The sequence below is a fragment of the Macrosteles quadrilineatus genome, unplaced genomic scaffold (genome assembly GCF_028750875.1).
Source record: "Macrosteles quadrilineatus isolate MER2022 unplaced genomic scaffold, UCM_ALF_1.0 Scaffold_3__2_contigs__length_128488019, whole genome shotgun sequence".
NCBI lineage: Eukaryota > Metazoa > Arthropoda > Insecta > Hemiptera > Cicadellidae > Macrosteles > Macrosteles quadrilineatus.
In genome coordinates this window covers 31,019,240-31,042,065 of record NW_026542596.1, presented here as the reverse complement: position 1 = coordinate 31,042,065, position 22,826 = coordinate 31,019,240, and the positions used below count along the sequence as shown (strand labels likewise).

Here is a 22,826-nt window from a genome sequence, read left to right as displayed (position 1 = left end):
AGTCCGGTTAAACCAATGTGCCGATAATAATTGTCCGGTTAAAGAGATGTCATTTCCGTCGACTGTAGTCTGGTTAAACCGATGTCCGGTTAAAAGGTGTCCGGATGAGAGGAAGTCTATTGTACACAGTAATGAAGCAACTTGCTGCTTACTGGTATCATTTGTGAACAGAATGATGTCATTTGCAGCTTTGTAGCTGATGCGTAAGCTTTGCTGTGTGTCAAGAAAATTTTCATAATTGTTGTATCCCTCACAACATGCGAGATAAGGTCAAAAACATTTTTTACTGCAAGAATCATATCCGATGCAGACATTTATTGCCAGATGGCTGAAGTTTTTGGCCCGACTTAGTCTAACAATGGCTGTGAAAATGTCCATGATGAAGGACACTTGTTGGCCTTGACAGGGCTTTCCCTTTGAAATTGATGGGGGAGGTTGAGTGCCCTCATTTCACAAATTGTTGCTCAGATTCATAGCTGATATACCCATGTTATATATCCAGTAACGATTTGACTCAACATTTTTCAACACGTACAATGCTGATCAATAAGTTATTCTTTTTTTCTTCTGAGAGAAGTCTGGGTACCACCGAAACTCTATGTCTTCCAAACTGGACATTTTCATAGTCAAAGGTTTAACAATTCTTACAGATGTTGTTTTCTCATGTTTTCAGACAATGAAGAGGTGGAAGCTTTGCTTCAGTTGAAGTTAGACAAGTCAGAGACAGTGTTGTTGGGAACGACAGCTAACGGGTTCATAGTGTGGCTGCTGGGTGGCGAGCGCAAGAGGATTGACAGTGTTTGCATCAACGACTGGGACATAGGCAAGGTGAGGCGCTGTTGATACACAGACTACTACTGAGGTTGTGTGTGAGGATACATAAATCATAATGATTGCAGGAACATTTATTCAAAGAATAAAAAATACTTAAGTGTCACTCCTCATCTGTTAAACTGTCCTAGTGTCCTACATGCAATAGACTCCCAACAAACCAGACGTACACCAGCACAACAGTAGACATGCTTCAGACTTCACCCTCCCAATCCATAAGCTGTCAGTTACTGGAAGAGAACCTTTCTATAAAGGACGTACATATTTCAACCTTCTTCTTGAACAACTTCAACAAGTGAATAGTCTACCACCTTCACGAAAAACTCACAGACTAGCTGCTGGAAAGACCCTTCTACGCCTCAGAGAAGTAAGGTACAGAGGAATCACGCTTATGGGACGACCGTGCGCTTTCACCTCTGGCATTTGTGCCGGAAATATAATTGTGATAAGTAAGGAAGAGCCTAAATGGTGAAAACTCTGTAGAAATTCCTATTACACAATGCCCAGGGACTTCCTCCACTGTGAGCTTTGTAATACATGAGCGTGAGGCTGAGGGGGACGGTGTTAGACTGTGCCGTAGACACTAACTCAGTTTACGGAAAGTAGATAAAAGAAACATCTTATAACACTTAAAACATATATTTACGCTTATACTGTTACTCACAAGACGGTAAATATACAAACAAGATGGTAAGTGGTGATCAATTTAGATTGAACACTCCAGGGTCTGATGATGATGGTACCTGATTTCCAATGGAAATCGATCACCACTTACCATCTTGTTTGTATATTTACCGTCTTGTGAGTAACAGTATAAGCGTAAATATATGTTTTAAGTGTTATAAGACGTTTCTTTTATATAATTTCCGTAAATTTAATAACACGTACAATGCTGATCAAGAAGTTATATACTAACTAAGTCTACCATTGAATGTTTCCGTGTACACGCTGAAAAATAGTTCATCTAAATATGACTTTAAAAAATTTTCTGTATTTGTAATCAACAAAACACAAGTAAATATCAATCAATATCCTATAGCGCTGTACTGTTTATTGAACTTGTAAATAAAGTATATTTTATATTGTCAGGGTGAGAGGTCAGAGTGTAGAGAGGCCATAGTACTGCAGCTGCCCCATGGTATACGTAACATCTCTACACGCATGTTGAGGTCCAACTCCATCATGCTCAGTGCCAACAGAGACTTTGCTGTGGCTGGAGTCAGGTATTTTATTGAATAGTGTCTCTTGAATATGGTTTGTAATTTAAAAAGTCACAATCATTATATCACATAGTTTATCCATATTAAATATGATAACATGATTTACTCTAAATGGTTTTGTATCACTGGTAAGCATATCTCGCGATATCGGCGACACCAGTAATTGTCTCCTGCGATTGCGACAACATTGGTGATCATCCTTTCAATTAACTGACATTCCGGATGTATGGGTTCTGGATCATATGGGTTTTGGAGCCTCTACTGTATCTTTGCAATTCATCACTCACAGACAAGTTACCCTTCCAGAATAGCATTGGGAAGTCTTAGCAAATATTTTGTTTACTTTCTCCCCTTATACCATACATAGTATATGGGGAAAGTATTGTTTTTGTCAAAATGTTTGAGTTTAGAGTTTGGGTCCCCCTGTACCCAAAAAAGTGATTTTCGAAATGATGTCTGTGTGTGTGCGTGTGTGTCTGTCTGGATGTGTGAATGTATGGAGAGCTATAGACCTTGCATGTGGTGCGATTTTGATGAAATTTGATATGTACGTATCTTCAGGAGTTTTTCATTTTATGAAATTTTGATTTATATAGTGATTTTCCCACAAAAGCCCATAAATTAACAGAAAAATCTAATTTTCTCGGAAATGGTCTGAACGATTTTGATAAAATTTTAGTATTTTATAACCCTTTAAGTTCTGAACAAAATGGTATAACTCACATTGCTGTAACAATTACGGTTCATAGGTTATGATATTTTGCCATACAAAACCCATAAAATATAAAAAATTCAGATTTTTGAAAAAAAACCGGTTTGATTGAAATTAGTATGTTTTGGTCCTTATAGTTCTAAACAAAATAGTGGAATTGCTGTAAAATTACAGTTCAAAAGCTATTGCAACTTTTGTAATTTCCCATATAGAATATCATAGTTGTTTACTCCCACCGCGTACCCATGATAAAGGTTGTTGACAAGCTAATGGAAGAAAGTATGTGTCAGATGGCTAAACCGTTTATTTTGTTTTGTTTCAGGAAAAATATTTATGTGTGGAAGTTAGAAGATGGGGATTTGTTGAAAACCTTGGACGCTCACTTTGGACGGATTATTTCTCTAGAAGCTCTTACTATTGGAAACTGGAACTCTGTAATATTTTTTTGCTGTCTAAATTTGTTTATATTGCTAAGTATTCAATTTTTTGTTTTCATGATGTGGAAGGTCAGGCCAAAACTCGACATACGTTTTATATTTAACTCAACTCCACTTATACAAATAATGAACTAATACTGGTTACATTTTATAATGCTCAACATAATTCATTATTTTCAGGTGATAACCTCTTCAATTGATAGAACAGTAAAGGTTTGGAATATAAACAACATTTTCGAACAAGAACATGTCATTGATAGACATGAACTGCAAGTTGAATCCATATGGTAAGTGGGGGGTAGGTTAGTTGTGCATTTGCTACCTAAACTAATCCGGGTCCCGTAGGGTGGGTTATAATCCGGTAAGTTAGACGGCTTGAACAATAGATCTACCTGCGGGTCATTCTGCTTTGTTAGGACGAATTTGGATTCGTGGACTTGGAATTGAACTCAGTGAGGCAGAGATCAGAAAAATCATGTTCTGTTGTCTACCTCACTGAGTTCAATTCCAAGTCCACGAATCCAAATTCGTCCTAACAAAGCAGAATGACCCGCAGGTACTATAAATAAATCAGCATTTAGTGATTTTGTATTGAAAGAGACTGAGACAGTTACTTTACCTTTAGGTTATATTATACACAGTAGGAGCAAAATTATATAGGAGTTTATTGAAGTGGCACTTAAATCCAAGTTTATCAAAGTCCATTTCTGAGATTAAGGAAAATCCTTCACCAGAGTCTACTTCAAATGTCTGAGGCTTGTTGTTGATAGTGACTGTAACCATGTGTTTGTCTGAGTCTGGTCCTACTATGTAAAGATCTACATAGTTGATTTGTGTGATTCCATACTCATCTGGGTGACTGGATTCATCTTCTGTGTAGTGAGACAACAGGGTGTTTGTGTTAGAGTTCTTTAGCAGAGACGTTATACACACCTTTGATACATGGCCTTGTTTTCCACAGGAAGTGCATTTAAGATTATTCCGATTAGTTTTGCATTCATTAGACTGATGGTTTGATCGACCACATTTGAAAAAAAGTCCATCAATACCCAAAGCTTTGTAGTCAACGTGTCTTTTTAAGCTTTTGTTAGAGAAATGTGATTGAGATCTATTGAAACCGTGATCATCATATTTAGGAGTCTGAATTTGCTTGAATCTTTGATATTCCTTTTTCTTAGACCTTGGATGCCTAACAGTTTTGTGTGTATCTGTTGAATATTACATTTTTAATATTACACCCAACATCATCTAATCTGGATTAATAATAAACCATTATATGTTTTTACATTTTACATATGCAGTTGTTTACTAAATATATTTTCAGTGTTGTGTTTGTAAGACAAAGAGTTTATAACAATATTTCTTTCATTAACTTTAATTTCACCAACAGTATCTACAGTTCCCTTGATGATTGTGTGACTGGATTACAAATTGTATTTGATTCATAGCGGGAAGCTTCTAGGGTAATTGCTTTCTTGAGGAGTGCGTCAAAACTGTTGAGATTAGTGACTTGTAGAAGTTGTTCACGTATCCAATTGTCTTTTAGTCCTCTAATAAATTGAGGGTGTAGAAATTCATCAGCAATTGATATTTTACTTTCACATTCATTGCAAGAAGAGTAAAAATTACAATCATTCAGGTTACCTTTCAGGACTGTGACAAAATCAGAGATAGATTGTTGTAACTGTTGTGAAACACTGGGGAAATAGTGTTGTGCAACAATATGAGATACTGTCAGTGACAACATCACTGTGAAATGTTCGATTAATTTTGAAAAACTTTAAGTCTTTTACAGGGTTATCTGGGCCTAAAAGAGTTGTCAGGTTATTGTAATGTTCCTTACCAATAGATGAGCACAGGAGTTAAGCTTTCATCTTGTCTTCATTAATGTTCTTCAAATTACAATAATTTTCAAAACATTCCAAATATGATTTAAATTTATAATTATAATGATCAAAATGTTCAAAAGGATTGATCTGAGGAGTTGAAGTTTTATTACCTAGAGCTGCAGCCAAAAAAACATTCATGAGCCTTTCAAATTTGTCTTCATTCATTTTAAGTTAATGTTTAACAAAATAAAATATCTTGAAAATAATAGAATAAAACAAGAATTGATACTAGTTTTTTACCAAATCGTCGCCAACTGAGATGACTCGAGTGGAACATTTGAATAGTTAAAGACAGAGTGTTGAAATAAAAGTAAACTGTGTTGTATTAAATCAGAATAGAAAGTAAATAACATTGAATAATAAATATAACTGGTTTGGTTGCTATGGTGACAATTAGCTTCATATAGCACTCGAACTGCTAACACTCACTAAAACACAGTGCTAACACTAGCACTCGAACTGATAACTGTTGTATGATAACAGTTATCATACTTGAGCCTTGTCAATCCCCAACATGTCCTTGTCCCTTTTTTAATTAGATATACTTTCAGGAAGACGATGTGTTTTTATATTTAAGGATGTTAGCCAACCAATCGTCCAAACTCATTCATTCAACTCATTTATTGATAGCTAACCGAAGTTATTCACTTGAAATATTTGACATGTTGAAATTTGCTCTGTTTACCTTTCAGTATCTCACAACAAACCGGGATCGCAGTGACGGTAACCAGAGGCTGTGTCGGAGTGTGGGATTTACAGATTGGCAGACTGATGGCTCAGCTTGCCGACAGTCCGCTGGGAGCCATAGTCACACATGCTCTCATCACACCTGATGGCAAGTACGTTTGACTTGGCGTCCCTCGAGAATAAAAATGTGGGGTCTTATTTTTAGCCTCGTTATTTGCTTATCATAATTTTTCAGTTTCTACTCTTTCAATATACATACATATACATAGCCTATATAACATACAATAAATTTATTTTTCATTTTGTTGAGGATAAAATAACACTAAATAAGGCACAATCTAGTTGGTTATCCATTTCCAACCATTAACCCTAACCGAGGCTGTACATTCTTGTAGATTCATAATCTCGTCAGAGAGTGGGAACATACTGATATGGAACAGGATAACAGGACAGGTGATTTTCAAAGAGGATCAGCCAGGTGTGAGGCAACTCATGTTTCTAGAGGAAGGAACAAAGTTCCTGGCAATCTCCAAACCACCGGTGCCTGTCGGACAGGAGGCTCCAACAAAGAGTGTCGGGTGCGGAATCACCAGGAATATACCAAGTATGCAGCGTATACAATCTTTCTTTGATGGTAGCATATTTTTCGCTTTAGACAATAGACAATTGTCAATAGTTACGGCAGGGCCGGATTTAGCATTTAGGCGCCCCTAGGCCCAAATAATTTTCCGCCCCCTAGTCTGGTCAAAGTTATCATGTTCATAGGCCTAAGTGAATTGCTTGAATACCACTCCTTTTCGGAATTTTGTCATTGCAAGTTTTTTGAAGAATTGACCCATTTAGCCTTAACAAAATGCCGTGTTAAACACTTTTAGCAATCGTATGCTTTTAGTAAATGCTCATGTTTGTGGGACTGAAACAAAACAACTCAATCCACTGAGCATTCTTGCAAAAAACATGGCCATTGATAATTGATTCCAATTTCAGGCCCAAAAACATGAACTCCATACAGTACGTGATACCATAGATGAAACATACTCCTTTAGTAGATTCGTCATCATTATGGATTAGCTGAAAACAATTCTTGTTATATAAACTTAGTTTATACTAAATAAAACGATATAATCATAAACAATAGGTCGTCTCCTAGTTATATTACAAGAAATTAAAACAAATCATAGAACTAACCTAAAAATAATAGAAACAAAAGTACCGTACGTCAAAACTATCGTCCAGTGTCACCAACGTGAACTACACACGAAAAAGAATTTGAATTAACAAAGTGATAGGAAGTCGACTTGAGTTATATTTAATCTATGTTGGTACTGCATCTAGGTTATAGATTTCCAAAGCAATACAGAGCCAAACATATTCCGGCCAACCATACCGATCCTTAGGTCTGAGGAGAAAATTACAGCATTAATGGTGCTTTGGGGGGTATTGAATTAGTCAAAAACCTGTTGCAAACTAAAATTAATATTTTTTTCGTTAATTTTAAAGATAAATTAATCATTTTTTTAAATATTCAACACGACGTATTATATATTTTAACTTGATCCTGCAGATTTTTGTAAACTAATCAAAAGATTAGTCAATAACTTTTGTTTTGTGAGTTATTTGTTTTGAGTGTTTGGTGGTAACAGTGTCTAGCACGCATGCGCCCCTAATTACTCCGATCAATCAGTAGCACCGAGCCAACATAGTGGCAATACGATGCGTACAGTACAGCTCGGGCGCTCGTCAACATCCCTACAGCCTCCCGTACTAATGTTGTAATGAAATTGATGCGTAGTTCAGAAAAAAGTTTAAATCTTCTAACAATTATTTCTTTTCATCAACTTCAGAATCAGAATGCTGTATTAGCGAGCAGAGTTTTTTTTTTTTTTTTTTAAATCAACTATGACTATTTATTTTTATTTTTAGATATACAAAAAATTCTCTCGGCCTTGCGCCCTCTGGGAGCTTGCGCCCATAGGCCCGGGCCTACCGGGCCTATTGGGAAATCCGGCCCTGAGTTACGGTAACTGATTTGTATCTGTGTTTTATCTGTGCCATTGACATTTTTTATGTCTTTGAAAATTATAATCAACGTTTCAAACCTTTGTCAATGAATACAGACCTTGTAAGTAACGAAATGCCCGTGTTAAAATTCAGCCTGGGATTTTTTAATTTTGGTGTTCTCACTTTTCTCATGGCAACCGCTAGACAAAAAAAAAAAAAAAAAAAAAAAAAAAAAAAAAAAAACGCTGCTATTGGCACCTTGTAGTGGCGACAATAGCAGCGTTTTTTACAGCAGTGTGAGTAATACAAAGAATCAGTGTAGAGAGAGAGCCAGAGGCTAGTTCTTACTTGGTGACGGCCTCAGAAAGCTCATTTTGGCGTCAAAATTCAGTTTGACTATTCCCAATAAGACTTCGCCTCTTATTAGGTTTGTGTTCATTGGCTATTTCGGAGGTGAATCCATTCTTAAATATTATATTAAAAAATTAAGCTAGATCAACTCTATCTCTTTTCAAATTAATTTGTAACCAGTCACTTGGCTTTTCCTTTGAAATTGTAAAGAAATTGATACTACCGCAACTTTCCAGGTGGTACTCAGATATATTCCTTTGACTACCCACTCAGAAACATCACAGGTGTGTCTTTCAAACAAGCTGTGATAACTTGCGACGGACAAAACATCGTGGCTTTGGCAGCAGACAAGGGCTCCAGAGAGACTGTTGTGGTGTTTAATGCCAAAACTGGGGCTCCGGGGCCCAAAATACCTCTCAAGGCTGCTGGTGTCAAGGTAAAAAAATAATTTTGAACATGTGAATTTATAATATTTATGATGTATTGTCTATATTTATCTCTTGTACTGTATTTTATGTGAGTATACAAGTATATATTTGCAAAGTGTTGTGAGGCTCAATTTACAAATATATATACTATTTTCATTTTCAGTAATGAAATGATCCTTCCTAAGAAGAACTGAAAACATGTAGCTGACTTAGCCTGTTAGTGGTATTTGTACAGAGGGCTGGATAAAATATACCCTCAGCTAATATGCACATGAAAATCATGGTCATATTATAAGTCACTATCAGTAAACTATGCAATAACTCTACGTGCCACCATCTAAGGTGCACTACCGCGGCAGTACAGCACAGATTTTATATTTCGCCCCTACCATACTTGCTCAAATTTGTTGTATTTCTGTTCTTTGGTAAGTTGATTCTGTATCCTCTAACATATTCTTCCTTTCCTAAGCCAAGCTCAAAAAAATAATAATTAAAAGGTACAGGGTGAGGCAATGAGAACGCTACAATTTGTTTTATCTGTCACATGTTAATTGTTGCAACAATGAATGATCAGCTGTGCTTAAAACATCAATTAAACTATGCCATTTTAGTAAATATTATGCCTGAGGCTATTAACACTGAAATTTTGTTATGGAAACGTATTTATAAAATAGTGGTTCTTGTGCAAAAACCCAGAGATTGTTTGGACCGTATTCCATCCTTTGTCAACATGGCGCTGTTCCAGATTGGAAAACAATGTTGAACTGGGTAAAATTATTTAGGATAATCACTTAAACAAAAAAAAAATAATAATAATAATAATCGGTGGGTGCCGCACAACTCTTTGTACACCAGCAAATGTTAAAAGAATAAGAGTCCCAGTATCTCAAAGTCCGAAGAGATTTGCCAGGAAGCTTTTATTGTTGAAAGCTTTACGTTGGCTAATTTTTTTGGGAGGGGGGGGGGGTTGTTCTATTAAGCTACTTGACGTTCTAGGTTTTTCAAAGTCACCCCACAGATTTGCTTGAACCGAAGCTAAGGATAGTCCAAAAACTAAAGTGATTCCTGAAGAAGTGCTGGAGGAGTATTTGATGGAGTTTCAAGTGGCTAAAAAGGAATGTCAAGTAGGACAATGAAGTCACTTGTAGGATTTTGTTCTCAAGAAATGGAAAAATCACTTTGTTAAGTTAAAATGGCAAAAGATAATCTGTGTTTTGGTATGCTATTTATATCCATAGGGTGAATATTATTGAGTTTGTACTGTTTATAAATTGTATATGAGCTTGGCCCAATTTACACCCTGTATATGAGCTTGGGGCAAGAGTGCGCACTTAACGTTAAACCCCCCAACAAATAGGTCAAATGATTAACAATTGAAACAAAACTAATAGTAAACAATCGTATGTTAGTTGACAACCAAAGTACATTTTATTTTGACAACTACAGTAGACCCTCTCTAATCCGGCACTGCACCACTCCGGCACTCCAGTAATCCGGCGTCTTTTGACGGGAGGTCTTCCGCGATCGCGGCAAAATTCTGATTATCTCCCGCGGCCATGTAGACATCATAATTCTCTCACGTGGTCATGAAAACGCCATCGTCGTCTTGCGCGATCGCGGCAAAATCATTAAAATCTCCCGCGGTCACGGAAAAGTCATCGTCGACATGCGTGATCGCGGCAAATTCATGAACATCACCAGCAGACGTATAGACGTTATCATCGCCTCCCGCGGCCACGGAAACATCATCGTCGTCAAGCACGATCGCGGCAAAATCATGAACATCTCCCGTGGTCATGTAGACATTAATCGTTGTCTTCCGCGGTCGCGGCAAAGATTTTATCATCTCCCGCGGCCGTGTAAACATCAATGTCTACTCCCGCAGTCCCGGAAATGTCATCGTCGACATGCGCGATCGCGGTAAAATCATGAACATCTTCCGCGGTCACGAAAACGTCATCAATTTTATAATTATCTCCCGCAGACGTGTATATGTTATCATTGCCTCCCGCGAATACGTAATTGTCATTTCCGATCGCTGCAATAGCGGTTTCCGATCACGCAAACTTCGGGGACGTGTTTTAATTGCATTTTAAGTGTTTTTAATGATAACATTCCAGTAATCCGGCATTTTCACTAATCCGGCAGTATGGCGGTCCTATATCTGCCGGATTACTGAGAGTCTACTGTATCATTAATGTTTCATTTAAAAAATAATAATGTTACAAAGAGTTACATTTGCAAACTCTTGCCCTGTGGGTACCAACTAGCTCAAGCACAATGTAAAAATTTCCGCTCTGCGTACTTCTTACCCAGTGCGCTCTCTTGCCCCGAGTTACTCTACATAAGCCTAATTTACATTTTTCAGGACGTGTCATTTATGGTGGCAATGCCAAACAAAGCCAACCTTGTTGCCTTGGTCGATGCAGAAAAAGCGACAATATTGGATATAAAAGGCAAGAGAGCTGTCAGGACAGTTCCTAAATGGGGCGGGTGCTGCACTAAAGACGGCAAGTTCGGACTTTATGCCCCGTCTAGAGGCGGACTTGAATTAATCGAACTGAAGAAGGGGAATACTGTGAAGACCTTCATACCTAAAGTAGCTGAAGGAGTCTTTACGGTTATATGTATGTTCAATAAGACTGATGAGTATGTTTTGTACTATCACAGTGGCAAGAAAACATTAAGAGTTTTCAGGTAAATATAATAATTCAAAAATACTTAAAATATCCATAATAATTTATAGCAGCTCAAAATTTAAAATTGTACTTAATTGTAGTTTGTAGAGTTAGTTAAACTGTACTGTGATATTATTTTATTGTAACCCTTTATTATAGCTTATTAATTTTACTATTATCAATCTTATCAACAGGCCTGCTTAGTAAAGTCTTAAAACCATAACACAAAGTCATGGCTTTTGCTAGTCTCTACTCAGCCTTGATAGTACGGAGGTCCATCTCCACCACGACCTCTTTACTGTGCCCATAAGACATAATGCATTTGTTTTACATCTGCACTATAAGAGCACCCAATACAGTAAAACTTCACTAACTCAACAATTTGTGGACCCAGATGTTGGGGGTTGTTGAGTTATCCAGAACAATGAAATTTTAGATGGGTGAATGAATACATAACAGACAAATTTTGACACGTACATTTTTACTTACATGAGTATTTTTACATATTAAACAATTTTCTAAAAAAAAGTTGAATATTAAACAATTACAACTTTAAAAGTCAAACGCATTAGTAAGACGAAGCCAGCTAGACGTGTGCCCTGACAGCTGTTGACTGTCGGTCGAGCTACCGGGTGTCAAGTTAGTGAGGTTTTACTGTAAATGTTGAGTGAATTATTTAAAGCATTATTGAGCTAAGACTTAGGTACCTAAAGTCTGTTTGATTTGGTATTTGCAGAACGTCGGACGCAAAGATGATAGCCAATTTCCGAGTGCAGGCTGAACTGAGTGCCGTGGAGAGTACGGAGGATGGTCGAGCCATCGTGCTGGGGACGGTGGATGGGTGTGTGAGTGCTTTGGCCATAGCAGACCCGGATAAACCAGAAATGAAAGAGTTCCTGGCGGGTTTGCCTTCTAGAGATGAAGAGGTAATACAGTTTTGTCTGTGTCTGTACCAAAGTTATTTTATATGAAAGAGGATTAAATATGTGCAAGAGAATGCAATCGAAACCACTCAATTTTGTGTAAATATACTGGGGATTATTGATGTGTTGAAACAGAATTTCAAATCTCAAAACCACAAAACTTCAGAAAAATTTTGGTTTCGAGAATGTAACAAGTTTTGTGATTCAATACTCAAAACTTCTAACATTAAAAAAGAATTTTCTGAAATAATTTGAATTTAGAGAACGAACAGAATTTGCTCCTTTATGAGCATTTGATGTGTTTGATCTCAGTCGGTAGTTTGTTGCAAATTTTTGGCCCCATATAATGTGGATATGAATGCAAAATGAGTCTATGTTGGACCAGTTTTATAATGATTTGGATCTGGTCAAAAACTAATCATGGTCTGTGGATTTAGGGTTAAAACTTAAAACCATGCAATTAGGTTAATTTAGCTCTGAAAATATATTTAATGTGTTAGCTATTCATATATATTCATATTCTTATTCCTTTTTAATAGTTTTTGTAAATAGGTGGTACAATGAATAGCGCCAATAAAGAGAAATACAACTACAGTGAAAATAGTAAATAATGACAGTTAAAATAATAACAATAAGTCTTTAGCTAAGAATGCAATACAAAATTTAAATAACTTAAATGCTACCTATGCCAGGGAGATGGAGAGCTCTTCCATAGAATAAATAGCTAAATTTAATATACAGGGTTAGTAAAAAGTCTGGAGACCCCCTGTTAATTTTTTAACGGCCCATACTAGAAAAACTAAACTCGGCACACCTTTATGGTTCTGGTAAAAGAAAACCAACAACGCAAACTAGAGGTCTCTATCTCAATCCAGTATAAAATGGCAGCCAATTGAAATTCTCAGAAGTGAAATTTAACTTGCGGCTTTCCAAGTCTGGAGACCCGGGGTAAATTTTGTAACGGATCACACTAGAAAAATTCAACTTTGCACACTTTTATGGCATGTTATGAAGTACTTTTTGGACATAACCGCCACTTGGTGTACATCCCCAAAATGGGGGATTTTGGGGGAAACTCAAAAAAGTAAACGTTAAGCCCCATCGAGTGACCCGTCATTTTGAATATCGTGATAAAAGAAAACTATGTAACACGCAAACTAGAGGTCTCTATCTTAACCCAGTCATATGGCAGTCAATTGAAATCTTCAAAAATCAGAATTAACTTACAATGTTCCTTACGTAACATCAATTGACGGCCACATTTTACTGTGTTAAGATAAAGACCCATAGTTTGCATTGTTAGTTTTCTTTTATCAGGACCTTCAAAATGAGGGGTGGAAAATCCATTAGTCAAACTTTTTCATAAAACTTGAGCCTGTGAGACTAAACAACACCACTTTTTTTCCTAAGGTTATAGGAGTGGCTTGTCGTAGATTTTACACATAAATCTTGTTTTTTGCTATTAGTATGACTTCATATATATATTGTCCATAGACTGTAAACAATTTTAAATTTGTAAAGTGTTCTTTGGCTGAATCTTCCCCCTATAGTTTAAGCATTATCCTGGTAGCTTTTTTCCTGTTTTAAAATAAAATCCATATTTATTTGTTTTGTTGAACCATATAATGCTATGCCGAATAGGATATGGGAATGTACATGAAAACTAAATTTTTTTAGTGTTTGTTTATATTGCAATAAAAAGACATTTTTTAGAACATAAACTCCAGAATTAATCTTTAACAGCATCTTTATACATGCTCATTCCAATTTAGTTGCTTATCCATCGTTGAACCTCGAAAATTGATACTACTTTCCCTGATGTTTAGTGATTTATATGCTAGTGGCGGATCTGAAGATTTTCAGTTTTGTGGGGTTTTAAACATTATGAACTTTGTTTTTTTCAGAATTTAAAATAAGGTTATGAGCATTTACAATAATTATAGTAAAACTGGGAATTCTTTTTCAATAAAATTGTTAATGATCTCTTGTTTTTTTCAGTGGAAGAAGAAACTTGACAGGCAAAAAGCGTCAAAGCGATTCAGAGCTGCGGGTTCCATTGCTAAACTTTGCATCCAGATGTATGAAAATGTTACAAACGCTAATGAAACTGAAGAAACAAAGAATACTGAAGCTGTAGAGGGTGTGGATGAAGAATCTACTCCTGTTGAGGTCAATTGAAACTGAGAGCTGTTTTCATGGATCAGACACTGGGATCCAAGGTTTGGTTTACTTCTTTTAATATTATACATATCTTGTAACCAGTCATTAACCAGATAGTAGAAAATTCAGAATCATCTATTACGACTCCTGCAAAAACCTCTATGGTTTCAATGAAAATTAATTTAAAAAAAAACTTTTAAATGGAAAAACCTTACAAATCATATATGCATGTGTAAATTAATTTACAGCACAACCCCGCTAATCTGTAACCTACAGGATTGGAACCATGATCGGAACAGTGAAAAATATTAAATGGCCAAATTAATAGCTTAACTGACATTTATTGATCGTGGAAGACAATGATAATATTCCCGAGACCATGGGAGATCTAAAATCTTTTGTCAAGATCACGGAGGAGGATGATAAACGTCTGCGTGTTCACAAAAAATGACTATGATGTTTCTGTGATTGCAAGGGATAAACAGCATTTTTGCCGCGATTGCGGGTGACTGTGATGTTCTCCACTTGTCCCTGGAAAATAGTCATGATGTTACCATAGTATCATTGTCTCCGATAGGCGATGGAACGGTCGGATTAGGCGAGTAGTTGGACTGGTCAAGGTCCGATTAGCGGGGTTCTACTGTACAATGATACAGAAAGAAGAAGAAAAAAAACAGGTAGTGTTTTTACTGTCAATAGTGTCAATACACTTGCAGGATATCCTATTTTTATGAAAAAGCATTCTGTTTTACTGAGAAGTCAATAAATAAAAGTGAACTGGTATTTTCACATAGAAAAAAAACTGCATCTTATATGCAATGAACTTTTGAGATGCTTTAAAAATTGGTCGTATAAATAATACAAATATTAATTAATTTTTTTAATTTCCAATACTTGTTCCTATTTCTACTCACGCCTTTTCAATGTAAACGTGGAATAGTTTCCATTGAGTTTTAAATACTTTGGGTGATAAAGATAAGTGAAAACAAACTGACAGTTTCTCTCAATTTGTTATTGCTAATACTCAATCTATTATTTTGAATAGTATTAAATTTGCCCGTAATATGGGAAATTGAATGTGATAATTCTGCGGTGCTTTATATCAGTGTAAAGTAATATGTTGGTTGTTGCATGATTACAATAAGCAAATAAATGTTGATTACTTGGCTATTCTATGGATGTTATTATTATAAAATAAAAAACAAAATGAACAACAGATGTATTCTGATTGAACCTTTACTGATTTATTGAACTGTTTTGTTAATTTAAGGCTAGTAATATTCGTAGTTAAAGATATAAAGCCATTTGGTTCATTAATGATCTTTTGATAAATGATCATAATGGTGGAATCACATTTTTATTACCGATTCAATACACACACAACCACTGAATAAAATTTCCTAGGTAATAAACAACTCTAGGGTGGTAAAATTTATTTTAAGAAACTTACATGAAAGAGTGAAAAGCTTAAGATGTTCAACATCTCAGTAACCATAACAAACTTAGACATTGCACGGAAAACAATTGGAAGAATCAGCTTGAATCCTCAATTAATTGATGTTAACCATTCATAGGAAGACATCCAAGAGCCAAATCATGAATAACAATGGATTTCAAAATTGATTTTTGGAATGTTCAATTAACAACAATTAACGATTACAAATCAACAACAACAACTTTAACAACTTTCTTAGGTATATTCTACCTATCAGTCCAACGGTTTAACAAGGAATAGATTAAATATGTACATCGAACCAATAATGTATTTTGGGAGATTTTCACAGCCTTCAAACCTTTAACACAAACCATTACTTATTATTTTATAAGCTTTCATTCCTGTATTCAGTGTATCAATTGATTGGCTACCAATTGGCTTTGACATTTTGCTAAGAAGCCTTCCTGTGCAGAAATCAAGTTTTTAAAATGATTACCTAAATACTATAAGAACACAAAAGTAACATTTTTCTTAAGAAAAAAAAACACAAAAACTAACAAATTGAAATTCAAGTGGTTTTAAATCTACTTGTAGCTTTTTACAACAAACATTTTCTTGATTACATTTTATATCTTGTAAAGTACTGTTACTGTATATTCTTTTATTTAACTCTTATTTTGGATTTAATTTTAAATATACAGTACTTATACATTTTATCTTTTTATGGATACAAACTTTTGCAATTTTATTCAAACTTGGTAGCCAATCATCTTTACAATTTATTGTTGTACAGTTAAACCCTCAAATTATACCGCAAAATCAAACATCCTCCCTCTCCTGTATTACCTGATATAGTGATGAGTAATGATCAATAAATACAATAATTTGTATCAAAATATCCTTAAAAAATTTTTTTGCCATATTTCCATCATGACATTGATTGATTTTTATAATAAAATATTTAATTCAATTAGTCTATGGTTTATATTTAAAAGTTGAATGTAAAAAAAAACTAATATTACAAAATAAAAGCTACAATCATTGTCAAAAATATATTACAATTAGTTTTCTCGATGCTTAGTTAGTTTATATACCGGTTCATATAAATATACACAACACCCGACATTATTCTCATACAAATTTAACTAGATGTATATATTTATGAAGGCCACTCATTTATTGATTTAGTAATTATTGGTGGGTAAACCCAGTGAAATCCAACTTTTGAAGTTTTAGAATTTTCAATATTTTTTGGGGACTTTGTCTTTTAAAATAAAAATATTCATAAACTATGTAAGATAGCTCACTACGCATAGCAAGGTGCATATTTTAACACTTCAATAATGTTTTTAGGCTCATTCATAAAAACAACAAATTGGAGAGTTAAAATATTAATATACTAATCCAAAGTTTATCTCATTTTTTGAGGAAATCCAAATTTAAATAGGCCTACTGTAACTCAATTTTGTATATAAATAACAAATTAAAATTTTTAAATATGGAAGGACAGTAAAAACAAAATTTAGTAATTTCTCAAAACGTGAGTCTCAAAATTCATACATTTTAATTTTTAACTGGCTAACATTAATTACATACAAATAAATAAACATTTTATTATAACATCAATAAAAAAACCAACAGAGAAAATTCTGTAGCCACAACAAGGGGTCTGACTTAGGGGAGGTACGAATGAGACATTAGTTCAAAATTCCTCCGTGAACAGCGCTGTAGTAGAGAGTACTTTGGCAGAGAAGGTTTACTAATCGCAAAAATAGTTCTGTTCATAAAATAAAATTATAAATGCCTCAAATTCAATTTTATTATTTTTTAATTATAAAATTAAACTATCATAACCTAACCGAACTAACCAAACTTGCTGATAATGAAATAATAGGCTATAACAAAAGTTTATTAATAGAAAAAATAATTCTGTTTATTAAATAAAACTAGAAACTGCTCTACTAAAACTGTCATAACCGAACCAAACCAACCAAACTTGCTGATAATAAAAAAATCTTGGACAAAAAGTTAATGCCACGAGCGGGATTAGAACCCGGGACCTCCGGCATATCAGCCCGGCACGCTAACCATTAGACCACCGAGGCCGATGACTAATGCTTGTTTTGTTACGGTAATGGCGTTCCCTCAGCTAATAAGAAGCCCACAGCTGTCATCGTAGCCTCTTCTATACCTCCCCTGAGTAAATACCCACAACAAGTCAGGCATAATCTTTGCTAAAAGTAGAATATTAACAAACAAACATTTTAATTACTATTGTATAATCAAATATCAACTTTTAGTTTCAAAACATAACAAACAATGCCATAACTGATTAGGTAAGTGAAAAAAATACACACACCTTAATAGGTAATTCAAAACTTAAACAACTAAGTTAATGTAACTCTTTCGTTAGTATAAATGTTGGCGACTTTACTTAGATCATGTTTTGAGTAGCCATAGTACTTCTTTGAAGGCATGTTTATAGTTTTACAATGGAAAGATATACGTCATCATCAACTTTGTTTTCTTAGTACATTACCAATCCATCACATTCAATATCAACTACGGTACTGGTTAAAATTTGCATGTCATTAACACAAGCAAGAAACCCCTGCCATTGTATGAAACTGGGGACTCAATTAGTAGACATAAATAATTGTTTAGTTACAAAATCCATAAAAATAAAGAAATATATGAAACCTTATGAATATAAATCAATGATAACACAGACCTTCTTTATATATGTAATCGTAACCTTCAAATAGTTTTATATTCAATAAGAAAAATTGCTAAATTGCTTAAACGAATATTAATTTTTAATCTTGTACTGAAAAATAACATTCACACAATTTATTACAACCCTCAGCACTGAAAATGTAAACATTATTGTATTTATCATAGGTTAAACTAATCTTACAAGTACCTTTTGTAAAAAAATGTAAAAAATTATCATACAATTTTTTATATGTATCTTTTACGCTAAATCTAAGTTCTTTTTTTTTCCTAACATAAAACTTACATAAACCATCTACTGGGATATGTTAAAAATTGTGATTATTTTATCATCATTTTGTACAAAATTGATGTTCTAAAGTATAAAACTATTTCCTAATTGTGGATCTCCTTAAATCAAAGTCATGAAAAGGGAAAGATTAAGTATATCATTTGGAAGTGGCTTATTTAATTCAATTCAATTGAAGTGATTAAAGGCAATTTTACAGCATAAGTTTTGTAATTTCTGTTACTCCTATTGTAAACTACTTAGCGGATTTTTGTACCCGCAGAATTTGGCTGCCGAATTCATTTACGTTTTTGGTCCTGACTCTTCACACAACTGTTTACCCTGAAAAACGTAGCACTAAAACACTCGGACAACTTGCATAATTCCTCAGCCGTATTCAGCAGCCATATTCAGTAGATAGGAAAACCCACCTTTATCCTCAATCGAACCATGCTTAACATAAGTGTAAGCATTAAGAATTCAAAAATAAGTAACTTACTAATCAGCAGCAAATGGGTAAAACTATTCTTTTTACATTATTGCTTTAACTGTTAACCTTTGAACACATATTCTATTAATTACAGTATCGCACTATCAACAAAACAACCTGCTATCCTCCCTAGCATGACTAATGGAATGCACTAAAATAGAAATATCACAGATAATTACCACAATCGTGGTCTTATAGACATATTCTGAAATTGGTTTCCTTCAGAATTGCTATTAAAAGTATATCAGCAGGTAAGACCATCTTGTAACTACTTAGTAATTCATACTTTTTAGGTGACCCTTTTTCACATAAATAAATGCGTTCTTCGATGGATTCTAAAATATTGCAGATGACAAAAGCTGAATGTTTGTGGTCGATACAGTTTCTGTTTTAGTTTCTGCATACCCTGTTGTTATGCTAACTTAGGGTTGTGAGTTTGTAGAATTGATTTTTCTATAAGCTGTTAGATTTATTTCATTTTCTAAAACCTACAACCTTGTTAAAGAATTTTAATATCAAAATGTGTCTCCTAAAAATGTGATAAATCACTTGGTAGTTACAAAATGGCTTTGTGAGATTCAATCTGTGAGATTACAGAGTCGAGTCTTGTCAAGATGTTTGACTCTTAGGTCGAGGTCTGGCTATAGACCTAGAGGGGGGTTGATGGATGTTGAGGGACGTCATGGACCGTCGAGGCAGTCTATGAGGCGTCAGAGCCGTGGGAGGCAGCTGTATGGGGACCACGGGGGGCTCGGACCCAGCCGGCGACGGTAGCTGAGACACCGGTATCTTCTCCGGTATTGGAAGTTGTATCGGCAACGCCAACGGAGCTGGGGAAATCTCTCCACCCAACTCCGCAGTCAAGTCTAAAACCATTTTTCTCGAAATGTCTAGAGTCTCTTCAACTCCAGCTGCTACCTAGATCAAGAACACTTTATCATTAAAAAAACACTCGAGCGACCTTACAGCTAAGAAGCGAAGCGGAAAGCGAAAGCACTTACAAAATGAGCTGGCAAGTATGAAATCACCTTCATAATCGACTCCGAATCCTGCAGTGCTTGTTTGGCGAGATACCGTTCTCGTTTGATTTTTAATTCCAGACTCTCTGGTATGTCTGGTACGAGTATGTCGATTAAACGACAAATGCCGAACACAACGTGCTGAAAATATCAACAAGTATTAAGAACACATGAATAATGTTACATGAAAGCGTTATTGAATAATCTGATTTAACCATTTTGGTATATTTTATTTACAGTGTATATTTCGACTTCAGACATACAACACAACATTTTACACTAAAATCCTTCATGCACTTAATTTATCTGCATTTGGATTTGTATTTGCAGCTGTTGGGCTTTTCATGCTTAAATGTCTGGAAATAATTTATTATACTGTAATTTAATAACGATGGGTCAGCTAGCTTTATTTGTCAGAAAACTACTTGTTTGGTTAAATTTAGCAAAATTGCAATGAGTATACACAGAAACGCTTCTCCCAATGTCAATTAGAAGTCTTTAAAATCGTGTGAGCATTCCATAGTACATCCCCATTAGGTGATATTTTACTAACACACCTTAAACTGTTCTTTAATGGTCAGAATTCTATTCAACCCTGAATTATTGTTAAAATTATCTGGTAGCTTAGAAGATATCTGCACCAATGTAATAAGTTCACATAACATTCGTTGGAACCCAAAAGCAAAAATGGTAAATGCTCAAGATATTTTTTCTCACCTCGAAAATTATGACAAATGCGAACTGCACCGCAAGCAGTTTCCAGAAGAACGGTGTGTGTTTTCCGTTCTCGTCCCTCAAGCCCCGGTAGCGGCATTGTTGTGACAGTGTGCCATTGGGAGAGTAGGCGAGGGTGAAGTTTATGTACCCCGTCAAGTCCCAGTTGTAGTCATACTGGTACAGCAGCTTGGGGAGGAATTCTGACGTGAAGGCTATTAGGAACCCCTAAAACCAAAACAGTGGACTGTTAGGGGTGGATGATAAAAATTCACATTCATTGTAATTGTGGTTGTTTAAAAATCTTCACATGATCATACTTTGCCTTATTAAATATAATTTTAATTATTTATTTGTTTTTTAAACTAATTAAACTTTCAACTCAACACTGTTACTGTTAGTTGGAGTGAGTATTGTGACAATTGAAGCCACCAACTGAGAAAAATCCGCTCATGTTTGTAACAATTAATCGTAAAAAGCCTATTGCATTATAGAACTTCAACACTGTACATCTTTATTTTAGGTAGTTAGTATTGAAAACAAAGAGAATGTTTTAACAAAATTCCTAGCCATTTCTAAATTCAATTCTGATATGAATTCAGCATAAAGTTCAATACTGTCTTTCATGTTTTGTTGTGTCAAGGAAGATTTTGAAAGAAGCTATAACACAATATTAAAATGGCAACACTACAACAGTATCTAATCTGCTAATCTTACATGCTTTAGAATTACTACTAATACTAAAAATACAGCAAATTTATATTTTAAATAGATATCTGATTTTTTAATAATCATAGTTACATCCGTCATGCTTACTTTTTTGTGGAACTCTCGATGTGAAACAGAGTATAAAGTGAAACCTTGAATTTTGATCAAAGTTTGTATTTGATCTGGTTTGTGAATACAGTATCAAAGATGGTTCAAACACAAAGATGGTTTCTATAGCTGATGCCAAAGCATTACAACAAAATTTAAACTCATCCTACACTCAAAGTACGTAGGTTGGTATGGTCGCCATTTCAGGATAAATTATAAAGAAGCCAAACAAAGAACAAATAAACAGACAATAATCCATGCATAATGTTATGTTCAATTCATTAACATTTAAAAGCAATAAGTTATGAATGTTATCTTACATTACTTATAACGGCTAGGTGCGCAAGCATATGCAGGATTTTGAACCATATTCCAATATTCTCAGCTCTCTCGGCAACGATCCTTCGGTTTTCACAAACAAATTTTTGTGCGTCTAGTCTGATTTCCACCCAATTGTTTAGCAGTGCAAATAACGGAGCCAGGGGGAAAGCTGCTACGAAAATCGTGATGAATCCAAATTGTAAAACTGAAACAAAATCACACGATTAACATGGCTATGTTAGTCATCAATATGACTGAGTAAAATGCTTTGTTCATTCACTATACAAAATTAAACCGTAATATTTTATGAGAAAATAGTGGCTGTAATACATTTGTATAAGATGAGAAAATTGTAATAAATTTAGTTTTCAATTTTCAAATAATAGGCTATGTTTATACCAATAATTAACTTGATGAATTTACTAATTTAATTGGTTTATCATTTGTATAATCTTTTACAACAAAGTCTTTGGTTTAGACACATAGAAGTGAGGTATATAGAAAACTTGCTCTTGGGACAACTGTGCTCTTCAGCTCTAATGTTGTGCGAACATGTATGTATGAGCAAGAGGAAATATACTTGTGACAAGCAAGGAAGAGCCCAAGCATTGAGCACTGTGTGGAAAAGACAGGTTTTACTTTTTATGTAAATGACTTTATATATAGATATTTTTTCTAAATTGTAATTATTTGCTAAATCGTGTTTGTATTTT

General features: G+C 34.8%; 2 protein-coding genes across 9 annotated transcripts in view; one reads left to right on the top strand and one right to left on the bottom strand.

Annotated features, from left to right (window-relative positions):
* Positions 1 to 14,617, top strand: part of LOC128988543 (NACHT and WD repeat domain-containing protein 2) — a 47,399-nt gene extending 32,782 nt beyond the window's left edge. For both annotated transcript variants that reach the window (XM_054409919.1, XM_054409921.1), the window contains 10 exons: positions 674 to 828; positions 1,921 to 2,054; positions 3,086 to 3,197; positions 3,381 to 3,487; positions 5,782 to 5,928; positions 6,172 to 6,380; positions 8,365 to 8,564; positions 10,925 to 11,253; positions 11,971 to 12,160; positions 14,156 to 14,617. In XM_054409919.1, coding sequence (XP_054265894.1) covers positions 674 to 828; positions 1,921 to 2,054; positions 3,086 to 3,197; positions 3,381 to 3,487; positions 5,782 to 5,928; positions 6,172 to 6,380; positions 8,365 to 8,564; positions 10,925 to 11,253; positions 11,971 to 12,160; positions 14,156 to 14,335 — 1,763 coding nt within the window. In that variant the 3' untranslated portion in view covers positions 14,336 to 14,617. The remainder of the gene's footprint in view (positions 1 to 673; positions 829 to 1,920; positions 2,055 to 3,085; positions 3,198 to 3,380; positions 3,488 to 5,781; positions 5,929 to 6,171; positions 6,381 to 8,364; positions 8,565 to 10,924; positions 11,254 to 11,970; positions 12,161 to 14,155) is intronic.
* Positions 14,618 to 17,966: 3,349 nt separating this feature from the next.
* The window catches only part of LOC128988544 (anoctamin-7-like), a 68,409-nt gene continuing 63,549 nt past the window's right edge, over positions 17,967 to 22,826 (bottom strand). For 4 of the 7 annotated variants that reach the window (XM_054409922.1, XM_054409924.1, XM_054409923.1 and 1 more), the window contains 4 exons: positions 22,113 to 22,318; positions 20,980 to 21,204; positions 20,245 to 20,403; positions 17,967 to 20,161 (listed from right to left, as the gene is read on the bottom strand). In XM_054409922.1, the coding sequence (XP_054265897.1) occupies positions 19,853 to 20,161; positions 20,245 to 20,403; positions 20,980 to 21,204; positions 22,113 to 22,318 (899 nt within the window). In that variant the 3' untranslated portion in view covers positions 17,967 to 19,852. The remainder of the gene's footprint in view (positions 20,162 to 20,244; positions 20,404 to 20,979; positions 21,205 to 22,112; positions 22,319 to 22,826) is intronic. The other 3 variants (XM_054409925.1, XM_054409927.1, XM_054409929.1) reach the window with 2 other exon arrangements.